Source organism: Notothenia rossii (assembly GCF_949606895.1).
Source record: "Notothenia rossii genome assembly, chromosome: 4".
Lineage (NCBI taxonomy): Eukaryota > Metazoa > Chordata > Actinopteri > Perciformes > Nototheniidae > Notothenia > Notothenia rossii.
Window position 1 is genome coordinate 2,390,776 of NC_136902.1, and position 21,943 is coordinate 2,412,718.

Consider the following 21,943-nt stretch of genomic DNA (forward strand, 5'->3'; position numbering starts at 1 on the left):
ATGTTCAGGTGTATATCAGTATGTAGTGTCTCTACTTTAAAGAGTCCTCTCCTGCTGATGTTCAGGTGTATATCAGTATGTAGTGTCTCTACTTTAAAGAGTCCTCTCCTGCTGATGTTCAGGTATATATCAGTATGTAGTGTCTCTACTTTAAAGAGTCCTCTCCTGCTGATGTTCAGGTGTATATCAGTATGTAGTGTCTCTACTTTAAAGAGTCCTCTCCTGCTGATGTTCAGGTGTATATCAGTATGTAGTGTCTCTACTTTAAAGAGTCCTCTCCTGCTGATGTTCAGGTGTATATCAGTGTGTAGTGTCTCTACTTTAAAGAGTCCTCTCCTGCTGATGTTCAGGTGTATATCAGTATGTAGTGTCTCTACTTTAAAGAGTCCTCTCCTGCTGATGTTCAGGTGTATATCAGTATGTAGTGTCTCTACTTTAAAGAGTCCTCTCCTGCTGATGTTCAGGTGTATATCAGTATGTAGTGTCTCTACTTTAAAGAGTCCTCTCCTGCTGATGTTCAGGTGTATATCAGTATGTAGTGTCTCTACTTTAAAGAGTCCTCTCCTGCTGATGTTCAGGTGTATATCAGTATGTAGTGTCTCTACTTTAAAGAGTCCTCTCCTGCTGATGTTCAGGTCTATATCAGTATGTAGTGTCTCCACTTTAAAGAGTTATCTCCTGCTGATGTTCAGGTGTATATCAGTATGTAGTGTCTCTACTTTAAAGAGTCCTCTCCTGCTGATGTTCAGGTGTATATCAGTATGTAGTGTCTCTACTTTAAAGAGTCCTCTCCTGCTGATGTTCAGGTGTATATCAGTATGTAGTGTCTCTACTTTAAAGAGTCCTCTCCTGCTGATGTTCAGGTGTATATCAGTATGTAGTGTCTCTACTTTAAAGAGTCCTCTCCTGCTGATGTTCAGGTGTATATCAGTATGTAGTGTCTCTACTTTAAAGAGTCCTCTCATGCTGATGTTCAGGTGTATATCAGTATGTAGTGTCTCTACTTTAAAGAGTGCTCTCCTGCTGATGTTCAGGTGTATATCAGTATGTAGTGTCTCTACTTTAAAGAGTTCTCTCCTGCTGATTTTCAGGTGTATATCAGTATGTAGTGTCTCTACTTTAAAGAGTGCTCAGCAGATCATGTACATGCACAAAAACCTACAGAACACACTACAGGAAAAGGGAAGCTCGCGCAAACATGTATTTATTTTAATTTTAAAAACACCCGGGCCCAAGTCATTTTTTACACCTGACCCACCCATATGTTCTAACTTCATGGCACCATATTATTTGTGTTCAGATACCACACAAACACTTGTAAAAGCTGTGAATGCAGAAGTGGTTTTTCAAAAAGAAGAACACTTAATTGCAAAGTGAAAAACTCATGTGAAAAAAGAACAAATGGTGGCTTTAAAAAACAAGTAACGGAACTAACTTCATGATTCTTATCTTACTGAATATATTTGTTAATCACACATTGGTTAAGCTGAACAAAGATTGCATCACTTTATAAACGACACACTTTGGCATGAAGCCTTTTTAGAAGCGACTAGAAACTGCCTGTTTAAATAAAGGGAGGATCTTTTGAATTCTACCTGGCAACGCGGAGGAGGAAAATATTTCCCTGAGAAGCAGAGCTGCAGATCGGCTTCAGACCCGGAGGAAACTGAACCTACTGCTCCGTTCACCTCTCAACAACACGTAGGTACATCTAATAATCTATATAAACTAACACACCATCTTATACCTCATTATTACTGCTTTAATGGTGCGTTATTTAGCCTAACGGTGGCTAGCTTCACAGCAGTTGATAATGAGAGCTAGCTGAATGCTAACCAGAGATGCTAACTCAGGATGCGTTAAAAGGTGCCTCCGGAAAAAAGGCGTTTTTACTTCATGATGCATTTAGTCATTTGTGTTTCTGAGGATTTGATGGTTAATGAATTAGCTGTTTCACGTAGGGGACAAGCAGAACAAAGCTAATCATTTAGTGTTAGGTAATGCTAGCAAGCTAACGGTAACCTGCGGACTCCTGCAGACAAATCAGAACCAGAATTAGTCGAAAACAGAGATTTACGTAATGTCAGTGAAGAGGCATTATTGATAGATTCATAACAAAACAGGATATTAGACTTTACACAAAACCTGTACAAAATACTGGATACAAATAATATAAAGGAAGTATAAAAGACAGTATAAACACACAACAACACAGTAGGAAAGAGAGTAAAAAACACTATGAACACAGTATAAAGACAGTGAAAAACATTGTATAAAACTGTAAAAATAGTTTTTAAAAAAGAGAATATAAACAGTATTAAAACAGTACAAATAAAAATAAAAGACAGTATACAAACAGTGTACAAAAGCAGTTTAAAGACACAAAATAACAGTAGAAAAGACAGTCAGCAGGGGCTTGGACTGTGAGCCGTAGGGTCGCCGGTTCAAGTTCCCGAACAGACCTAAATATGGAGTTTGGACTGCTACTTGTAGAGGTCCCTGTTCACCTCCTGCCCTGCCGTGGTGCCCTTGAGCAAGTCACCGGTCAACCCCCTTCCCCCCTCACTCCCATTGCTCCCTGGGGCGCTGTACAATAGCTGCCCACTGCTCCTGGTACTAGACTCCCGGTGCTAAACTCCCGGTGCTAGACTCCCGGTGCTAGACTCCCGGTGCTAGACTCCTGGTACTAGACTCCTGGTGCTAGACTCCTGGTGCTAGATTCCTGGTGCTAGACTCCTGCTACTAGACTCCTGGTACTAGATTCCTGGTGCTAGACTCCTGCTACTAGACTCCTGGTACTAGACTCCTGGTGCTAGATTCCTGGTGCTAGACTCCTGCTACTAGACTCCTGGTACTAGACTCCTGGTACTAGACTCCTGGTGCTAGACTCCTGGTGCTAGACTCCTGGTACTAGACTCCTGGTACTAGACTCCTGGTGCTAGACTCCTGGTGCTAGACTCCTGGTACTAGACTCCTAGTGCTAGATTCCTGGTGCTAGACTCCTGTTATTAGACTCCTGGTGCTAGACTCCTGGTGCTAGACTCCTGGTACTAGACTCCTAGTGCTAGATTCCTGGTGCTAGACTCCTGTTAGTAGACTCCTGGTGCTAGACTCCTGGTGCTAGACTCCAGGTTCTAGACTCCTGGTACTAGACTCCTGGTGCTAGACTCCTAGTACTAGACTCCTGGTGCTAGACTCCTAGTACTAGACTCCTGTTAGTAGACTCCTGGTGCTAGACTCCTGGTGCTAGACTCCAGGTTCTAGACTCCTGGTACTAGACTCCTGGTACTAGACTCCTAGTGCTAGATTCCTGGTGCTAGACTCCTGTTATTAGACTCCTGGTGCTAGACTCCTGGTGCTAGACTCCTGGTGCTAGACTCCTGGTGCTAGACTCCTGGTACTAAACTCCTAGTGCTAGATTCCTGGTGCTAGACTCCTGTTAGTAGACTCCTGGTGCTAGACTCCTGGTGCTAGACTCCAGGTTCTAGACTCCTGGTACTAGACTCCTGGTGCTAGACTCCTAGTACTAGACTCCTGGTGCTAGACTCCTGGTGCTAGACTCCTGGTGCTAGACTCCTGTTACTAGACTCCCGGTGCTAGACTCCCGGTGCTAGACTGCCGGTGCTAGACTCCTGGTGCTAGACTCCTGGTGCTAGACTCCCGGTGCTAGACTCCCGGTGCTAGACTCCCGGTGCTAGGATGGGTTAAAAGCTGAGAACACATGTCACTGTGTGCTGTGTGCTCTGCATGTGAGACCATTAAAGAGGGTTTCATCCCTCCCAATATATATATATATATATATATATATATATATATATATATATATATATATATATATCATAAAGACATATCATAAAGACAGTATTAAAATAGAAAAAAAAGTGGGCACTCATATTAAAAACATGAACTAATAATTACACATTTCAGGTATAAAAAGGTAAGAACCAGCTTTATAAAAACATATTAGAAACTACTAACACAGCCTGGATTTCTAGCCCACTCGTGTGAAATGAGGCTTAAATGTTGAATTCAGATGACAGTTATCAGATGTTATCAGAGTCGTGAAACATAAGGGATTACACGTTATTAACTCACATTAGATAACATGAACACATAGTGGGTATTTATTGAATCTAACCTATGGAATAAAGTCATGTTCTAGTCGTGCAGGTAATACATGATTCTGTATCATCAGGGTGTCCGCGGGGTCTTAGAAAGTATTACAAGTTGATAAATCAATTTAGCAAAAATTAAGGCTATTAAAAACAAAAAGTATTAAAGGGCATTTTTCAAGGTATTACATTTTGTAGCTTGTTTGTTTTCAATAAGTATATGAATTGTCCAAAGAGGTTGTGTTCTACAGTGTGTCTGAATGTAATCATTGCGTAGGTGTGTAGTGTGATTCTGTGTAGTTTATTTATGGCATCCCGTTTGATCTGACGTCATCTGAACAGGACATCGCACGCTCACTGCTTGACACTGCTTGACTCCGGTTGTTAAACAACATCGTTATGGGGAAATGCAAGTCTGCGTCCAAATGGTTGGAAGATAAGGAGGAAGGACAATCAATACTGTATATAGTCAATGTGAGGTAAAGTGTGTCGCCAAGGTAACCGGTTAGAACTCAAAGTGGAGATGAGGTCTTAAAATGTACGGAAAGGGTCTTAAAAAAGGTCTTCCATCTGACTTCAGGATTCCTGCATAGACTCTGATAATGGATGCATGTTTTAAACTCTCTGCAATCAGTCAGTAAATATATATTTAAACTCTGCTCGTGTTGACCCCTGATCTCCAGCTGCAGATATCTTATCAGGCACACACCGGACTTCATCTGAGAGTTTTTGAATGAACTGAAACTGAACACACGGGAGAAGAAGCTTTGAAAACTATTTCTGATCAGACTCAAAGTAAACTTCCACGTTTCATATCGTCCGTGCGAAGCTGTGGCAGGACATAGATATCTACCTTTATTTACTTCTGGAGTGCAAACAGACCTTTCCGTCTCACGTTTTTGATTTCTGCTCATTTTAAGACATTTAATTAACAACAATGTGAAGGTTTTTCCTAATTTAAAAAGGCAGTTTAAGAAATGACATGACTGTCACTTTGATGCTTTTACACAGAGACTGCAGTTGGGATTGAACCAGTGCTCCCCTGACCCAAAGATCAACGCACTATCCCACTGATCCACTGTCTCTAATTACCACTAATGTTATTATCTTATTGTTTAGAGAAAATCTAGACCTTGACGATGGATATAATAAATTAGATTTTTCATGTGATCTAAAAACCGTTGTACCGATGGAAACATATTCCTTCATTGCAAAACAGATTTAAAGTCAATCCACACATTCTTCCTATTTTTTTCAATCCTGACTTTAAGTAAAATGTTACCGACACCAAATTCCTGTCATCTAATCTCCAGCTCCTGATATCTTATCCTGCGTTTTGTGTTGAGTCTATTATGTTATAGCGTGTTTAAATAAACCTTAATTAAAGGCTTTTATATACAGCTTTATTTTAAATGTCTCTACTTTAAAGAGTCCTCTCCTGCTGATGTTCAGGTGTATATCAGTATGTAGTGTCTCTACTTTAAAGAGTCCTCTCCTGCTGATGTTCAGGTGTATATCAGTATGTAGTGTCTCTACTTTAAAGAGTCCTCTCCTGCTGATGTCCAGGTGTATATCAGTATGTAGTGTCTCCACTTTAAAGAGTCCTCTCCTGCTGATGTTCAGGTGTATATCAGTATGTAGTGTCTCTACTTTAAAGAGTCCTCTCCTGCTGATGTCCAGGTGTATATCAGTATGTAGTGTCTCTACTTTAAAGAGTCCTCTCCTGCTGATGTTCAGGTGTATATCAGTATGTAGTGTCTCTACTTTAAAGAGTCCTCTCCTGCTGATGTTCAGGTGTATATCAGTATGTAGTGTCTCTACTTTAAAGAGTCCTCTCCTGCTGATGTCCAGGTGTATATCAATATGTAGTGTCTCTACTTTAAAGAGTCCTCTCCTGCTGATGTCCAGGTGTATATCAGTATGTAGTGTCTCCACTTTAAAGAGTCCTCTCCTGCTGATGTTCAGGTGTATATCAGTATGTAGTGTCTCTACTTTAAAGAGTCCTCTCCTGCTGATGTTCAGGTGTATATCAGTATGTAGCGTATCTACTTTAAAGAGTCCTCTCCTGCTGATGTTCAGGTGTATATCAGTATGTAGCGTATCTACTTTAAAAAGTCCTTACTTCTTGAATGCCAACCAGCCTTTCTGTCAAAAGTTGTTATCAGAATATATTTTTAAAATCTTGACTAAGTGTGATTTTTCATGTGATCTAAACACGTTGCACCGATACTGAAACCATTTGTGCAGCAGTGTTGAAATGTGAGCTATTATAAACATCTTCATTTGATATTGTGTGTGTGAGGCAGTGACAGAAGCCCCTCTCAAAGACCTTTAGTTCTCATTCACTCATTTAGTTCTCCAGTTTGTCTCTTAGTTGCTGACTGAGCACTTTGTGTCATCGCCTGTGCAGCTGCTCTCTTGAGCTCTGGAGCACCTTCCCTCTTGATAAACACAATGCATCCTAGTTGTGAGGTTGTGAGGTTGTGTGTGTGTGTGTGTGTGTGTGTGCGTGCAGTCTGACGTCTGCAGAGGTGTGGTGTGTGTGTGTGTGAGGCACGTCCTAATCTGCAGGGTGTGGGTTTGAACAGCCTCTCTAAGTTTCCCTTTCTGCCGAAGTCGGGACAGAAAAGGAAACTTAGACTCTGGAAAAAGCTGGCTCATGAATCCAGAGCCCTGCTGGGAGGTTTAAAGACCGTGGGACGTTCCTAAACTCTCACACTCTGACACACACACTCCGACGGGGTAGGTCTACTCTCTTAGCTGCAGAACCGGTCAAATGCAAATGTTATTGTGTGTTATATTAACATGAATTTAATGGACTATTTCCATTTCATGCTGCTGTGAATTTGATTAAATGTACTTTATTGATGCTGGGTTTTTCTGTCACAGCAGCGTCAAGGTTCAAGGTTCTTTATTTAGTCATACGAACATAGCGACAGTGTAGTTATGCCGAAGAACATCTTGTGTCACAGCGTGTCAACAAGGCATTGCTTATGAATTTCAAATACGTATAAATGGTAAAAATATTAAGATAAAATGCATAGAAAAACTTTTTTAAATGACATTTAACTCATTTGATAAGAATCGAAAGAATGAAATAACAATAAAAAAGCTAAAATAGAAAAAGGAAGTTGTGACAGTGAAGTTTAAGATATGAATATTTATTATATTATTAATTATAAATCTATTCCACTACATTTTAGACGAACATAATGTACTTTTATTTGATTGTTTATTCCACTATATTTATGTAATGCTCAGTTACTTACTCGCTACTTTTGCATTTTAATTTTTTTAATTTAAGAGAACAGTCTGAGGTGAAACATACGTTTAAAAAAAATCTTCTTTATCTTAACGCCCCGTTTCTCTGTTTCATATCAGCAGTTTCAGTTACAGAAATAAAACATGTGAAAAATTCAAAACAGAAAAAAAACAGAAACAAAATCCAAGATATTTGAGGTAATTGTTGATCGTTCTTTTTAAAGAGTCCTCTCCTGCTGATGTTCAGGTGTATATCAGTATGTAGTGTCTCTACTTTAAAGAGTCCTCTCCTGCTGATGTTCAGGTGTATATCAGTATGTAGTGTCTCTACTTTAAAGAGTCCTCTCCTGCTGATGTTCAGGTGTATATCAGTATGTAGTGTCTCTACTTTAAAGAGTCCTCTCCTGCTGATGTTCAGGTGTATATCAGTATGTAGTGTCTCTACTTTAAAGAGTCCTCTCCTGCTGATGTTCAGGTGTATATCAGTATGTAGTGTCTCTACTTTAAAGAGTCCTCTCCTGCTGATGTTCAGGTGTATATAAGTATGTAGTGTCTCTACTTTAAAGAGTCCTCTCCTGCTGATGTTCAGGTGTATATCAGTATGTAGTGTCTCTACTTTAAAGAGTCCTCTCCTGCTGATGTTCAGGTGTATATCAGTATGTAATGTCTCTACTTTAAAGAGTCCTCTCCTGCTGATGTTCAGGTGTATATCAGTGTGTAGTGTCTCTACTTTAAAGAGTCCTCTCCTGCTGATGTTCAGGTGTATATCAGTATGTAGTGTCTCTACTTTAAAGAGTCCTCTCCTGCTGATGTTCAGGTGTATATCAGTATGTAGTGTCTCTACTTTAAAGAGTCCTCTCCTGCTGGTGTTCAGGTGTATATCAGTATGTAGTGTCTCTACTTTAAAGAGTCCTCTCCTGCTGATGTTAAGGTGCATATCAGTATGTAGTGTCTCTACTTTAAAGAGTCCTCTCCTGCTGATGTTACATAGTGATGTCACCATGTTCCAGAACGTTTTGATTGTACCCCTTCCAGACCATTTCCATGCACTTAAACCTATAAAAGAGACATAAAAAGTAGAATAAGGCCTAAACCATGTGTCTCAGAGCGCTCAGACTGTGCTGCATGTTGAGAGTAATTTGCAGAGAGAAGAGGAACTCTTTAAAGACGTGTCTCTCTGCTGCACTGCTAACTTTTCCCCTCCACAGTAATGCAGTGTTTGTGCCAAGGAACATTATTAACTGCAGGTTTTTCTAGAGAATGCTCTGCGACCCTGACAATAACAAGAAGCTGCTGTTCACTGGGTTACTGTACGGTTGTCGTTCAACACGTACATTTTCTACTTTTTATTTCCATTGAGATGTTTGAATTTTGAAATGTTTATTTCTAGTGTTTTAAGTTGTATTGTGCAATGCCTTGTCTTTTTATGCTGCTGCAACGCAAACATTTCCCAAATTGGGATCAATTAAGTACTTTTAGAGAGGTGCAGGAATGAGTCCTAAAACCAGGAAGTGAGTCAGCATTTCTCCACTTCCTGTTCCCTCGTCTCAGCCAATGGGATCTCTCCATAGGGTTTAGGAAACTAGCTGAAATAAGGTCTGTGGTTGAGACTCATTGAAGAGACGGATCACGTTTTGTTCTACATTAAATCATCAGCAGTGACCCCACTGGTGATCTCTGAAGAGTTGACTTGTCTGAAAAACGATGGTTGTTACCAAGTGGCTGAATAGGACTACAGAAGTCGTGGAGGCCGTTGTACGTCATTACGCTGAACACGTGAACACTCCTCTAAGTTAGTTTCTGTTCTCCTTGAAAGCAAGTCCCTGCCTCCTGCAGACTGTTCAAACAAACGCTTCAACTCCTTCCATTTAGAATCTGTGTGTTTGAAAGAACGAGATTGCGGATACAAGCGGCCGAGATGGGTTTTCTCCCTGGTGAGGTGGTCCAGGCACGTCCAGCTGGGAGGAGACCGAGGGGTAGACCAGGTGCAGGGGTTATATCTCTTCGCTGGCCTGGGAGCGCCTTGGAGTCCCCCAGTCAGAGCTGGTTGATGGGAAAGGAACGTTTGGGGCTCTCTGCTGGAACTGCTACCTCCGAGACCCGACCACGGATAAGCGGGAGAATCTGTATTTTTGAACATGGATCTTAAGTTGACGTTGAAGTCGTGCTGCTGGACTCGGCTGTAGTTCCTTTATAGCATCACGTTAGCATGTTGCTTCTGGACATTAGAGTTATGATTCAACATTATAAAAGTAGGGTAGACATGAGGAGATGATCCTGATAAACAAAACGTGCATTTATCAAACAGGTTCGTTTTCCACAGACCTTATTTTTTACGATATTACAAAATCCTCTGGAGAAATCCCGTTGCTTTCTGTGGAGGGAACCAGCCGCTTCCTTCAGGGTCGAACGACAGACATACGTCATCCCTGCTCCACTTATTACCTTATCTCATATTCCACTTCTTATATACATTTCACATGCATTCATATGTTCAGACGTGGAGATCTGTGTGTTTCTGCGGCGACGGCTCCTCTCACTGGTTTCTTTCTGACGTTCATATTAAATGTATTTTCTCCCACAGATTTGGATCAGGAGAGGAGACTGAGGTGATCTGGAGTCTGAGGCTCGTTGGCATCGTCTCTCGACAGAACGACTGATCGCTGGAGAGCTCATTTAAACACCAAGACATCAAGGTGTTATTAAAGTCAGAGAGGAAGTACACAAACCATTTCCTGGAGACCACTGTGACAACATGGCCAAGAAAAACAGCCAGAAGGGTATGTGTTCACTGCTAAGACAGAAATGCAAATACAGTATTCACACACACACTGGCTTCATTCAGAATACTTTAGGTTATCAGTGATTTAAATCAGATGTGATGAGTTCATTTTCCTTTGACATCTTGCTGCTTTCTGGAGTGTGTGTGTCCTTGAGTTGTTAAGCCGTACGTCCTTCCACTTTCTGTGCGCAGAAGCAGACGTCAGTGTTTCCTGTTTGAGTTTTAAATACAAGTGGAGCGTAACCGTGAGGCAAAGCACGTTGACTTAAGCAAAAGGGACATTCAAAGTGCTCTACGTCAGAAAACTGCCAAACTGAAGATGAAGGAAGCACGTTGAAATATCATTTGGGTTACAAATAAAATACAAGAAGGGTATAAAACAAATTGAGAAGTCTTTGAGAAAGTGTCAGCTCTGTACTTCCCGTGCACGCGTCTGCCACCTTAACGTGAAAGAGTCGCTTTGGTTTGCAAATTATTCCAGAGGTTTGCAAATATGATTCGTGACGTTTATTTTGTTTGTTTTGTTAAGACACGTCGGGGGTGGTGTTCGACACTCGCTCCAAAATGGCCATGTCCCAGGGAGGAACAACGGAGAGGATGAAGGAGAAGGTGAGACGCTGGGGGAGGACTCTTTAAAGTAGAGACATACTGATATACACCTGAGCATCAGCAGGAGAGGACTCTTTAAAGTAGAGACACTACATACTGATATACACCTGAACATCAGCAGGAGAGGACTCTTTAAAGTAGAGACACTACATACTGATATACACCTGAACATCAGCAGGAGAGGACTCTTTAAAGTAGAGACACTACATACTGATATACACCTGAACATCAGCAGGAGAGGACTCTTTAAAGTAGAGACATTACATACTGATATACACCTGAACATCAGCAGGAGAGGACTCTTTAAAGTAGAGACACTACATACTGATATACACCTGAACATCAGCAGGAGAGGACTCTTTAAAGTAGAGACACTACATACTGATATACACCTGAACATCAGCAGGAGAGGATTCTTTAAAGTAGAGACACTACATACTGATATACACCTGAACATCAGCAGGAGAGGACTCTTTAAAGTAGAGACACTACATACTGATATACACCTGAACATCAGCAGGAGAGGACTCTTTAAAGTAGAGACACTACATACTGATATACACCTGAACATCAGCAGGAGAGGACTCTTTAAAGTAGAGACGCTACATACTGATATACACCTGAACATCAGCAGGAGAGGACTCTTTAAAGTAGAGACACTACATACTGATATACACCTGAACATCAGCAGGAGAGGACTCTTTAAAGTAGAGACACTACATACTGATATACACCTGAACATCAGCAGGAGAGGACTCTTTAAAGTAGAGACACTACATACTGATATACACCTGAACATCAGCAGGAGAGGACTCTTTAAAGTAGAGACACTACATACTGATATACAACTGAACATCAGCAGGAGAGGACTCTTTAAAGTAGAGACACTACGTACTGATATACACCTGAACATCAGCAGGAGAGGACTCTTTAAAGTAGAGACACTACATACTGATATACACCTGAACATCAGCAGGAGAGGACTCTTTAAAGTAGAGACACTACATACTGATATACACCTGAACATCAGCAGGAGAGGACTCTTTAAAGTAGAGACACTACGTACTGATATACACCTGAACATCAGCAGGAGAGGACTCTTTAAAGTAGAGACACTACATACTGATATACACCTGAACATCAGCAGGAGAGGACTCTTTAAAGTAGAGACACTACACACTGATATACATGTTTTTCGTATGTCTAATTGTGTTTAATTCCTCTCATATTTCTTCCTCTTCTTCTTCATCTTCCTCTTCTTCACAGATCAGCGCAGTCCGTGCAGTCGTTCCTAACAAAAGTAACAATGAGATCGTTCTGGTGTTGCAACATTTTGAGAACTGTGTCGACAGAACCGTCCAAGCTTTCATTGAAGGTATGCAGACGTCACTGTCCCATCGACAACGTGTCCTTATTGGCCTAATTAATAATGACTGTGGTTAGGGGGGGGGGGGGGGGGGTAGTTAAATAACTGCTCTTTGGAAACTAACCCTAACCCTCAATAACATGAGCACATATTAATGGATCTAAATGTCTGTGTTCTTCTGGCTCTGGGTGTCTATCCTGTTGATGCACTTTATTATAAACGTGTTATTGGAGCGGAGGTTCAACATAAAAAATATGCGTACAAATATAAACAGGAAGTACAATTATAAAATGAGAAATTAATATAAAAAGATTTGGGCAGAAATGATAAACAAAGATATACTAAAAAGGTTAAAGGTCACCTATTATGCAAAATCCACTTCCTCATGTCTCTTCTACATCAACATGTGTCCCCTCTTCTCCATGTCTCTTCTACATCAACATGTGTCCCCTCTTCTTCATGTCTCTTCTACATCAACATGTGTCCCCTCTTCTTCGTGTCTCTTCTACATCAACATGTGTCCCCTCTTCTTCATGTCTCTTCTTCATCAACATGTGTCCCCTCTTCCTCATGCCTCTTCTACATCAACATGTGTCCCCTCTTCCTCATGTCTCTTCTACATCAACATGTGTCCCCTCTTCCTCATGTCTCTTCTACATCAACATGTGTCCCCTCTTCTTCATGTCTCTTCTACATCAACATGTGTCCCCTCTTCTTCATGTCTCTTCTACATCAACTCTTCATCTGTTTGGTATTTCAGCCAATCAGAGACAGGCTCTGGATATATCTGAGACCTTTGAGATATTGATGATAGGGGACCTTTAAACAAAAAAGTCTCTTGTGAGTCACTTGGTTTAATTGAGCTGCATATTGGGATCTATAGATATGAACTGTATTCCAGTTAGTTAGATATGAACTGTATTCCAGTTGGTTAGATATGAACTGTATTCCAGTTAGTTAGATATGAACTGTATTCCAGTTAGTTAGATATGAACTGTATTCCAGTTGGTTAGATATGAACTGTATTCCAGTTAGTTAGATATGAACTGTATTCCAGTTGGTTAGATATGAACTGTATTCCAGTTGGTTAGATATGAACTGTATTCCAGTTGGTTAGATATGAACTGTATTCCAGTTGGTTAGATATGAACTGTATTCCAGTTAGTTAGATATGAACTGTATTCCAGTTGGTTAGATATGAACTGTATTCCAGTTAGTTAGATATGAACTGTATTCCAGTTGGTTAGATATGAACTGTATTCCAGTTGGTTAGATATGAACTGTATTCCAGTTAGTTAGATATGAACTGTATTCCAGTTGGTTAGATATGAACTGTATTCCAGTTGGTTAGATATGAACTGTATTCCAGTTAGTTAGATATGAACTGTATTCCAGTTAGTTAGATATGAACTGTATTCCAGTTAGTTAGATATGAACTGTATTCCAGTTAGTTAGATATGAACTGTATTCCAGTTAGTTAGATATGAACTGTATTCCAGTTAGTTAGATATGAACTGTATTCCAGTTGGTTAGATATGAACTGTATTCCAGTTGGTTAGATATGAACTGTATTCCAGTTAGTTAGATATGAACTGTATTCCAGTTAGTTAGATATGAACTGTATTCCAGTTAGTTAGATATGAACTGTATTCCAGTTGGTTAGATATGAACTGTATTCCAGTTGGTTAGATATGAACTGTATTCCAGTTAGTTAGATATGAACTGTATTCCAGTTGGTTAGATATGAACTGTATTCCAGTTAGTTAGATATGAACTGTATTCCAGTTGGTTAGATATGAACTGTATTCCAGTTAGTTAGATATGAACTGTATTCCAGTTGGTTAGATATGAACTGTATTCCAGTTGGTTAGATATGAACTGTATTCCAGTTAGTTAGATATGAACTGTATTCCAGTTGGTTAGATATGAACTGTATTCCAGTTAGTTAGATATGAACTGTATTCCAGTTAGTTAGATATGAACTGTATTCCAGTTGGTTAGATATGAACTGTATTCCAGTTAGTTAGATATGAACTGTATTCCAGTTGGTTAGATATGAACTGTATTCCAGTTAGTTAGATATGAACTGTATTCCAGTTAGTTAGATATGAACTGTATTCCAGTTGGTTAGATATGAACTGTATTCCAGTTAGTTAGATATGAACTGTATTCCAGTTAGTTAGATATGAACTGTATTCCAGTTGGTTAGATATGAACTGTATTCCAGTTGGTTAGATATGAACTGTATTCCAGTTAGTTAGATATGAACTGTATTCCAGTTAGTTAGATATGAACTGTATTCCAGTTGGTTAGATATGAACTGTATTCCAGTTGGTTAGATATGAACTGTATTCCAGTTGGTTAGATATGAACTGTATTCCAGTTGGTTAGATATGAACTGTATTCCAGTTAGTTAGATATGAACTGTATTCCAGTTAGTTAGATATGAACTGTATTCCAGTTGGTTAGATATGAACTGTATTCCAGTTGGTTAGATATGAACTGTATTCCAGTTAGTTAGATATGAACTGTATTCCAGTTGGTTAGATATGAACTGTATTCCAGTTAGTTAGATATGAACTGTATTCCAGTTGGTTAGATATGAACTGTATTCCAGTTAGTTAGATATGAACTGTATTCCAGTTGGTTAGATATGAACTGTATTCCAGTTGGTTAGATATGAACTGTATTCCAGTTGGTTAGATATGAACTGTATTCCAGTTAGTTAGATATGAACTGTATTCCAGTTAGTTAGATATGAACTGTATTCCAGTTAGTTAGATATGAACTGTATTCCAGTTAGTTAGATATGAACTGTATTCCAGTTGGTTAGATATGAACTGTATTCCAGTTGGTTAGATATGAACTGTATTCCAGTTAGTTAGATATGAACTGTATTCCAGTTAGTTAGATATGAACTGTATTCCAGTTAGTTAGATATGAACTGTATTCCAGTTAGTTAGATATGAACTGTATTCCAGTTGGTTAGATATGAACTGTATTCCAGTTAGTTAGATATGAACTGTATTCCAGTTAGTTAGATATGAACTGTATTCCAGTTGGTTAGATATGAACTGTATTCCATTTAGTTAGATATGAACTGTATTCCAGTTGGTTAGATATGAACTGTATTCCAGTTAGTTAGATATGAACTGTATTCCAGTTAGTTAGATATGAACTGTATTCCAGTTGGTTAGATATGAACTGTATTCCAGTTAGTTAGATATGAACTGTATTCCAGTTAGTTAGATATGAACTGTATTCCAGTTGGTTAGATATGAACTGTATTCCAGTTGGTTAGATATGAACTGTATTCCAGTTAGTTAGATATGAACTGTATTCCAGTTAGTTAGATATGAACTGTATTCCAGTTGGTTAGATATGAACTGTATTCCAGTTGGTTAGATATGAACTGTATTCCAGTTGGTTAGATATGAACTGTATTCCAGTTAGTTAGATATGAACTGTATTCCAGTTAGTTAGATATGAACTGTATTCCAGTTGGTTAGATATGAACTGTATTCCAGTTGGTTAGATATGAACTGTATTCCAGTTAGTTAGATATGAACTGTATTCCAGTTGGTTAGATATGAACTGTATTCCAGTTGGTTAGATATGAACTGTATTCCAGTTAGTTAGATATGAACTGTATTCCAGTTAGTTAGATATGAACTGTATTCCAGTTGGTTAGATATGAACTGTATTCCTGTTGGTTAGATATGAACTGTATTCCAGTTGGTTAGATATGAACTGTATTCCAGTTGGTTAGATATGAACTGTATTCCAGTTGGTTAGATATGAACTGTATTCCAGTTGGTTAGATATGAACTGTATTCCAGTTGGTTAGATATGAACTGTATTCCAGTTGGTTAGATATGAACTGTATTCCAGTTAGTTAGATATGAACTGTATTCCAGTTGGTTAGATATGAACTGTATTCCAGTTGGTTAGATATGAACTGTATTCCAGTTAGTTAGATATGAACTGTATTCCAGTTAGTTAGATATGAACTGTATTCCAGTTAGTTAGATATGAACTGTATTCCAGTTGGTTAGATATGAACTGTATTCCAGTTAGTTAGATATGAACTGTATTCCAGTTAGTTAGATATGAACTGTATTCCAGTTGGTTAGATATGAACTGTATTCCAGTTAGTTAGATATGAACTGTATTCCAGTTGGTTAGATATGAACTGTATTCCAGTTGGTTAGATATGAACTGTATTCCAGTTAGTTCGATATGAACTGGATATAGGTCAGAGCTGCCATCACCTTCATAACCTTCACTACTTTCCCTTTTCTCTAAATGCGTGCCATGCTTTGCGTTCAGAAGTCAGCGCGTCATCTGCACGCCTTGCAGTTGTGCAGATTTAAATATAGAACAAGGAGTTGGTCCGCCGCACGTCACGCGTCTTTTGTTCCTTTTATTTAGCGGCATTTAAACAACACCTCAGGGCTTTTTCAGATACTGAGACGCTTTGAAAGCCGCCGGTGCGTCACCTGTCATCTCTGTTTGCTTTCCCACTCAGGCAGCGCCGCGGACATCCTGAAGGAGTGGAATGTGACCGGCAAAAAGAAGGTGAGTCTCTTTGTGATGTGCTATATGTGACATGTGTGAACACTGTAAGAAATGCTGCTCCAAAAACAAGTTAGACAATCATGAAAACAAGCTGTTTCCACTGGAAATAAGTAGAAAAACCTGCCAATAGAACAAGTGGAAATGTGCTTGGTAAGAGTTCTAGAAATAAGACGGGATATTTAGATAAATCAGATCTTGTGATTATCTGGAGAACTCATTCTGAACCAGTGTTCATTTTGGCAGCTGTTTTTGATTTAGTCTTAGTCTTCAGACGAAAATGGTTATTAGTTTGTCACATTTTAGTAGGGATGTCCAGATCACCTTTTTTTGCTCCCGATCCGATTCCGATCATTTGATATTGACAATTTGCCGATACCGATTTTTCCCGATCCGATCTTTATGAAATGCATTAAGAGAAAAAAAAGAATCTGTCTATTAAAACAAGCCCCAAAGAAGCAACACATACATGATGTTGTCATTTGAAACCAAAACTAAGGCCTCAGGATGACTTTAAGACTTGAACATGGGCATTTTTGTTTTGTAACATTGAATACAAAATAAAAAAGTATTTTTAAAAAAAAAAAAAAAAAAAAAAAAGAATCCCGATCCCTGATTTTTTTCTTGCGATCTTTTGAAAATCACGTGATCGGCCCCGATCACTTGATCGGATCGGGACATCTCTACATTTTAGTCATTCCTATCCTTCGTAGTTTTAGTCTAGTTTTAGTCTAGTTTTAGTCGACGAAAACTCAAAACGTTTTAGTCAAAATTTGTCTCTATAGTCTCTGAACGCTCCGTCCCCGGCAGATCTCTGTGTCCGCTGCAGCATGTCTGTTAGACCCCGCCCCCCGCACACAGAGAGAGAGAGAGGCCCCGCCCCCCGCACACAGATAGAGAGAGAGGCCCCGATATTGCAAGTTAGAAACGTAAGATGCATTTTGACAGACAAGATGGACACTTGGGGGAAAATATGCTGCATTTTGAATGTCCGATAGTCCACCATTAACACCTTAGTCCAGTCTCGTCAACGAAAATTAAATATACATTTCGTCATAGTTTTTATCATCAAGAATCTATTTTTAGCTCGTCATCGTCTGGTCATGTAAATAAGGTCGTTGACGAACATAGTCTTCGTTGACGAAATGAACACTGCTCTGAACTATATTTCACCAGAATCAGGAGATGTTGTTACAAAATAAGCCACAAATGCTCAAAGCGTTCTGTTTTCTGATGCTAGTTGGTGATTTTCTAATAAATACGTAAGAAAAGATGTGTTTCATCTGAGATACAACTCAAAATAAGATGTTTTGACTCAACAAGACGAAGCATTGTCTAAAAACAAGAGCCGATATCTCACTGCAGAGTTCCTTCTGAAGTGATTGTGTCTCATATCAGGAGGAGAGACATACTGACTGGATATCAGACACAGATACTGGGCAGGGCTTAGAGTTTTTGTGGTGTAGTAACGCGTGTTGTTTGCATTGTTCTCTTTGATCCTTTCTCTATCTACTCGTCTTTCATCCTTTCTTTATAACTAATGCTGTTGATGTGTTGAGATTTAAAACATGTGTCTATCAGGACAACAGCTGGAGATTAGCGATGTTTGCTAAAGCTGCTCCACTGTTTTTAGTGACGGTTGATGAATGGAGACTGCCCACGACACCATGAACACATAAACTAACTAAACCTGCAGGGCCTGCATGTGTCCCTGCTGAGTCAGCATTCTCTCCGGCTGCAGCGTTTAACATTCATTCATGTTCTTCTTCAATTAAACAATATGAAAGCACTCGTAGGCGGTGGTGAAATGTACCTAAGTACTGCCCTTAAAGGTCCCATGTCATGCTTTTCCGGTTCTCACCCGTCCCCTTGTGTGTTATGAAGGTTTCTCTGCATGTAAACGGTCTGCAGATTCAAGACCCTCAAAGTACACCCTGTAGGAGTAAAACTCTAACACAGAGAAGACCTGTCTATGATGCCCCAGAACGCCTCGTTGGACATTTCTCTACATTTCCATTGTTTACTTCTTGGGTATCGTGACGTATTTCGGGTATAGTGACGTAACGTCTGCGGAGCTGTTACGTTTGGACCAATCCGCGGGCTTCCTCACACACACACACACACAGGAGCGGGACACTGTGAGCTGGCTCGCTGCTGTGGGGTCAGCGAGACACCGCGGAGCTCAGCCTGGGCACACACAAACTCCCAGCCAGGCTGCGGGTGTTTGTGTGTGTTTCGGGCTGTGTCTCGCAGACGGCCACTGGGCTCACAGGGGTGGGGGGGGGGGCAGGAGCTCCAACAAGCCGTTTAGGGCAGAGAGTGAATACACATACTATACAGAGATGCTGGATGAGAAGCCAATGCATCTATTCTAGTAGACCTCAACAATGGAATTATGACCAGTAGAAAGAGCCATGACACGGGACCTTTAAATAAAAAAAGGTGCTACTTGTACTTTAGTGTTTTCAACGATGTGCTACTTTATGTTTTTATTCCACTACATTTATTTTACATATTTAGTTACGAGGCAGATTTTAGGCAATCATGCAAAAATATAAATACTGTTAAGCTGCCCAGTAGAATATAAAGGCCTTCAAATAAACCCCACCTTTCACGAAGTGATGAACACGTTAATGCACCAATAATTAGAATGCAATCATTTAAAAAGATATGGTGCTAAAATGTGCCATTCTGCATAATGAGATTAAAAACCACGTGGCTTCGACTCGTTAGTCAGGAGGTGCAACACTTTGAACATGGAGATATCTCCCCCTCCCCAAAGTCCGGATGCTCTTGCTGCTTCTGGATGAAATCAGCAGCATTTCCTTATTGATACATCCCTTTTATAGAGCACAGTTGAATTAGGTCGTGCCCTGCAGACAGAGACCAGAAGCTTCTGCACTGAGATGGATCTCACTTTGTGATTTCTAAGCGCGATACAAATGTAATTTATTATTATTAAATATTAGAGAAAATTCCACTTTATTCTTGGATAGTTTTCTCAGATTATTACCCGCCTGTCCCAGCTCCATAAAATCATTATAAAACATTATTTCTTACCCTCCTACGCAGTCAGACTTCTGACTCTGCGTGCACTGAACTTGCTCCACTAGGATAGAGATCTTGCCAAATCTGAACAAAGACGTTTGACATTGATGTGTCTCCGCCCTTAGCCCAAGAAGAAAAAGAAGCCGAAGCCTCAGCCCGAGGCGGTGGAGCCGGATCGACCCGCGGCGCCGGAGGAGGACGAGAAAAAGGAGGAGCTTAACGGTTTCCACGGTAACGGGTCGGTGCTGGACGGGGAGTCTCTGGACTCTCTGAGCGAGCAGTTGGACTCCGCCTCTCTGGACGCAGCCGAGCTGGACTCTGAGCCCGCCGCCACAGAAACACCCGGTAACTAAATACAGACGTCTGCACTCAGCACTCAGCAGCTGCAGTTTGTACGAACAGCCAATTGTCGACTGGTCCAACAAGTCAGGAGTTACAGTCGCCCCAACGCGACGTAACAAAGACATGTTTAACCTTCTCAAAGGCAGCTGAAAGAAACTAGTTCTGCCTAAACCTTACTTTGTAGATTTAGGTTATTAATGCAAAATATAAATGATCAGATATTATAATAAGCCCAGTAGTAAATAAAGGCCTTCAATTAAAGCCCAGCTTTACCAAGTGATGAACACATTAGTGCACCAATAATTAGAATGCATATCCGGCCCGCGATTTCATTTGATGCGGCCCCGCAAGAGCTCTGAACGGATAGAATATGTTTATTATACGGTTACATGCCGCTTCACAGCCCATAAACTACATGTCCCACAATGCATCTCATTTTGTGACACTGAAGAGACTTGCAAAGAGACTTCTGCTTTCAGACGTGGTTAATTATGAAGTTATTACCCTATCTGATAATAATCCAACGCAGAGGCAATAATATAATACATTATTTGATATATATTATATATGTATATTTATATCGTCTTTAAAAAAATTAAAGTAACCCGTCTCCTCCCAGGTGCAGAAGCAGAGATTGTGTGCAGCGCTCCGCCCCCCCCCTCACAGCAGGGCGGCAGGAATCTCCACCAGCCCCCCCGAGGGAACAAGAACCGGCACCGGACCGGCTCCGGCTCTCACCCCCCAGCCTCCTTCTTCCCCCCCCACAGCGAGGAGCAGGGGGCGGGAGTCAGGAAGATGGGTGAGACATTAATGCAAAATATAAAAACATGATCATATATTATAATAAGTGAAGCTGCCCAGGAGTAAATAACATTTCCTACTTATGGCTTTCTTGCCAGCTTTCAACATTTACAACATATCTATCCAACCCAGACAGAGTACCATGTAGTCCAGAGGAACCTCATCTCTCACTATCTCTTTTGAAAAACCTTGTTTACCGGTTCCCAAAACTAAAGTACTTTTTGGCAGTGGTCGCTCCTCTTTAAGTGATGTTCAATGTCCGCCCTCAGCTCCCAACATCGACCGCTCGGTGAAGGATCTGCAGAGATGCACCGCCTCGCTGACCCGCTACAGGGTGGTGGTGAAGGAGGAGATGGACTCCTCCATAAAGACCATGAAGACCACCTTCGCTGAGCTGCAGAGCTGGTGAGGGGTTTTAACTTTAGCTCCTGTAGTGGCTCTCGGAGCCTTCGAGTGCTCCTCGTATGGTCAACAAATCAGAGACATATGGTCCAACATTTAGTCAAACCTGAAATTAAACACAGAGCTTAATCCCAGGTCAAATTAAAGGGTCTTTCATATCCTGTCTTCAGTGACTGTAATGTTCTGATAAGTGTCCTAAAGGCTTTTCAGGCGTTGGGACACTTCGGGCTTTAGGACACTTTGTGCTCTCAGGCTTTAGGACAAGGGTTCGAGTTATAATCTGAGCTTTATGTGTGTGTACGCGCGCAAGCACACACACACACACATACATACATACACACATACACATACACATACACATACACATACACATACACATACACATACACATACACACACAGACGCAGCAGCCCTCTAGTTGCTACAAACTTAAATATGAAAAGGTTCAACTAAGCACACACACATCACCTCGGCTCGCGCAGCAGGCTCACCGGCACAGATTGGAGGTGCAGTGCAGGCATATTGTCATTCAAGAGATGCGTAGTTCTTTTAGCCTATTTACCTCCTTAACGGAAATAATACTAATTACATTGACACATGCATTATTTGTGATTAAAATACTGGTTGTTGGTAATGTATTAGTGA

General features: G+C 40.4%; 1 protein-coding gene across 3 annotated transcripts; it reads left to right on the top strand.

The window, feature by feature from the left end:
- Positions 1-1,564: 1,564 nt before the first annotated feature.
- On the top strand, positions 1,565-21,333 carry spats2 (spermatogenesis associated serine rich 2). Of its 3 annotated transcripts, none has more exons than XM_079675278.1 (8): positions 1,565-1,701; positions 9,958-10,153; positions 10,685-10,764; positions 12,031-12,139; positions 16,659-16,708; positions 19,879-20,098; positions 20,715-20,894; positions 21,166-21,333. In XM_079675278.1, exons 2-8 carry the CDS (start codon positions 10,129-10,131, stop codon positions 21,303-21,305), a joined length of 804 nt encoding a protein of 267 aa, XP_079531404.1. In that variant the 5' UTR covers positions 1,565-1,701; positions 9,958-10,128; the 3' UTR covers positions 21,306-21,333. The 3 variants fall into 3 exon arrangements, with proteins under 3 accessions (XP_079531404.1, XP_079531405.1, XP_079531406.1); XM_079675279.1 differs by having other exon boundaries at positions 1,567-1,705; XM_079675280.1 differs by lacking the exon at positions 1,565-1,701 and adding an exon at positions 6,707-6,854.
- Positions 21,334-21,943: the final 610 nt, after the last annotated feature.